This window comes from Panthera leo, chromosome C2, assembly GCF_018350215.1.
Source record: "Panthera leo isolate Ple1 chromosome C2, P.leo_Ple1_pat1.1, whole genome shotgun sequence".
In the NCBI taxonomy this organism is placed as follows: domain Eukaryota; kingdom Metazoa; phylum Chordata; class Mammalia; order Carnivora; family Felidae; genus Panthera; species Panthera leo.
Genome location: NC_056687.1, coordinates 13,967,838 through 13,971,049, shown reverse-complemented (window position 1 = coordinate 13,971,049; position 3,212 = coordinate 13,967,838). Strand labels below are relative to the sequence as shown.

General features: G+C 44.3%; 1 protein-coding gene across 1 annotated transcript; it reads right to left on the bottom strand.

Annotated features, from left to right (window-relative positions):
* Positions 1-2,497: 2,497 nt before the first annotated feature.
* LOC122229490 (keratin-associated protein 11-1) lies at positions 2,498-2,959 on the bottom strand. The gene has a single exon (XM_042954669.1). It carries the CDS (start codon positions 2,957-2,959, stop codon positions 2,498-2,500), a length of 462 nt encoding a protein of 153 aa, XP_042810603.1.
* Between the last annotated feature and the right edge of the window lie 253 nt (positions 2,960-3,212).

Here is a 3,212-nt window from a genome sequence, read left to right as displayed (position 1 = left end):
GGAAAGGAAACAGTAAGGCATCTCCTCCCAGCATCTCAACCCAGATTCCTGAGAAATGCCAGGAGTAGCCAGGACTTCCACCAAAGAAGGAAAGGAGATGAGAATGCCAGGTTCACTTTAATATCAAATGGCAGGATGCCTCAGCTGACAGCTGGGAGACACACACATTACCTCGGTTTATTCCTGAAAAGAGAGGCATGAGATGCTACCATTCTCCCCATTTTACAGATGAGCTAAGGTTTAGAGAGCTTAACGAACCTGCAGCCAAGCGACAGAACCGGGATTCGAACTGAAGACCGTCAAATCACTTCCCTACCATGACAGGATATTACATACATACAAGACATGTTTCTAGGCCCCAGACCAAGAAGAGAAAGAAGTCATTGCCCTATCTTTTAAAAGCCAGCCCTCAAAGGCAAACACTGAAACTTTATCATTTATTGTGAAATAAAGCAAAGAATGGAGAGACTTTTCAAAGTTCAAGTACAAAGAGAATAGCTCTAACAGCAAATCAGAGAACTCCCCAAACAGAAATAAAGGCAAGGAAATAGGTTGGCAGGATAGCTACATCATCCTTGAACACTCACACCATGCAATAATACCCCGAGCAAAACTTTACTCATAGCAGTGTGTAAAATCTTTGCTATTATATATTAGTAATATACAAATCTATTGAGATGATTAGCCATCTAAATAAAAAAGAAATGGAAGGCATCTCTGTCCTTACAATTTTTTATTGAAAAATTAGAAAGCTAGAGAATAAAAAACAAACAAATTAAATATGTTTTCAATCTCTGAAAACTTTGAATTTTCCAGATCACAGTGAAATGGCAGAAATAAACAATCAGTGAGAGTCATGTGAACAATAGCTTTGCAGGAGCCATTGAGGGTTTCCCCCAGGGATTTATATGTTAGAATAAACCAGAACTTATCTGAAATCCAGAGTTTGACTTTTAAAGACAATGGGTATGGAAATAATACATAATAAAAACCATGTCTTGCCTTAATGAGATATTACTGTGACTCATAGATACTAACATGTCTTTGGAGGAATCCTTACTTCTCAGAGTAGAGTCAGTAATGGGAAAAACTTGAAAACATTCCATCTATCTGGAAATCATCTATACCTCTCTGAAAAACTATTAGTGAAATAAGAAAACCATTTTGCTGTCAACAGAGGTCGCCAATCAGACTCTGCCACAAGCACTAAGGTCCACTGTTATGAGAAAAGGCTCTCTGCTCACGGAACACACACCTTGTATGTCTCCATTTTCTGTAAAAATCTTCCTCATCTGTGTCTCCTTTAGCGACTCTGAAAAGAAAATAGAGATGTGTTTCTGGACATAACAGAGGATAAGGACAAAAGCAAACCAGTCGGTAGCCAGTTCTCACTTTAAAATAAAGCAAAAAGAATTAGCAGTGGACCACCAGCCCAGATGGTTTGTTTAATCAGTACGTGGGTTCCAGTAGAGAACAAGCACAAAATAAGGTTCTTGTTGAAACAAACCACCATGTGTTTTTAAAGGTTGTTTTTAAGTCTCTCTTGCCCAGATTTACTAACACCTGGAGATTTGATTTACTCAGAGCATTTTGGGGAGATCTACTAACCCTCGGCAGCAAGTGAGGGAAATATAGAGCTGGAGCCACCCTTTGATGCCCTGAATCTCAGGCCTTGGAAACCAACTTCCCCACCCTTCTTCCTACTCACTCTGTCCTATCTGATCATGGAGGGATCTTCTGCAAAGTTTTCCACTGTGGTTCTCTGATAAAGTAAGACTCTGAGACTCTAATAGACTCTGTTGCCCCCTTCACTGTATAATTCCCCAAACTACTTGGTTACCCAGGTAACTTTTCTTTTGCCCACATGGAAATTATTCTGTACACCCATAAAAACTGAGTGAATATGGAAGACACATCACTGTATACCACTACACGTCCAAAGATTCTCTGACCAACTAAAAGACCAGATATTCCCTTGCTTGTCCTGAAACACAATGACTGAACCCGTACTCTAGGCTCAGAAAAGAAAGTCAGACACTGATCAGCAAGGATGGTTCACAGACAGCAAAAACCCTTGCAAATAAAGAACTCTATTGAGACATACGTTTGCAATGCCAAATAAGCAGGTTTATTGAGAAAATACAGAGCGAGACAAGTTCCTTTCCTCAGAGGCACAAAAGCAGAAGCCAAAAGACACAGCAGCAAGGTCAAAACACGTCAAAACCAGCAGAGACCGGAGTATGGGAAGTGAAGTTTCTGGAAACATCCAGACGCATATGCACCACCAGTGACCAACCCTTAAAATAAGCTTGGTGCTAGCCAGAAAACTCATAGATTGCCAAAGGCAGCTTATTCAGAGCTAGCAGCCAAGCAGTCAGGCAGTCAGAAGAGGGATCAGCAATGAAGAGCTGTTCAGGGACAGGCAGCATCCTGGACGAGCCTGGAAACACAGCTGGCAGGTCCTGGAGTCTTGATTCGCTCACTGGCTCCTACACACTTAGCAAGTTCTTCGACAGCTGGACATGCAGGACCGCTGGTACGTCCTGGAGCCCCCGCAGGCTGGTTGGCAGACAGTGGAGACTCCTCCCACTGGCTGGCACACATTAGAGATGCCACCCAGGGGCTGACAGCCACTGGAGACAAAGGTGAGTGGCCGGCTGTAGGTGGTCGAGCAAGGATTAGAGACACAGGTGGTCTGTCGAGAGCAGGTCACCTGTCCGAGGCTGGAGATGCAAGGATTTTGCTGGTGACAGGTTGGCTGGCAAACAGTGGGCTCACAGGTGGTCCCCTGACAGTGGTCCAGGAGCCAGGAGCCAGTTTGGAAGGAACTGGGCAAATAGATGCCGCTCAGGCAGTCGGCATCCTGGGTAGAAGCCGTGGCAACCGGGGCCACTGGGACAGCGCAGTGTCCTCCAATTGGCCTGGAAGAGCAGTTTCTTGTGAAACAGTTGTAGGACATGGTGCCAGACAGAGAGCTGTGGGTAACTCGCTGAAGCAAGCTTCTGAATTGTGAATGTCCCTCCAGGCTCCCGGGCTTTTATATATCCTTGCTGGTGGGTGGGGCTCCCGCCCTGGTCTTCCTGGCTTCTTTGGCCCAGGCCAGTGTGCCTTAGAACATCTTGTGAATCCCTAGGTTAATTGTCTCTCGAGAAGCCTTCATCCTCATAAAGATACTTTAGTAGTTTGGTAACTAAATCATAAGGCTTCTGAAC

Bases quoted from the DNA above. Each gene is read 5' to 3' on its own strand.
- LOC122229490 (XM_042954669.1), bottom strand. From the start codon at position 2,959: ATGTCCTACAACTGTTTCACAAGAAACTGCTCTTCCAGGCCAATTGGA.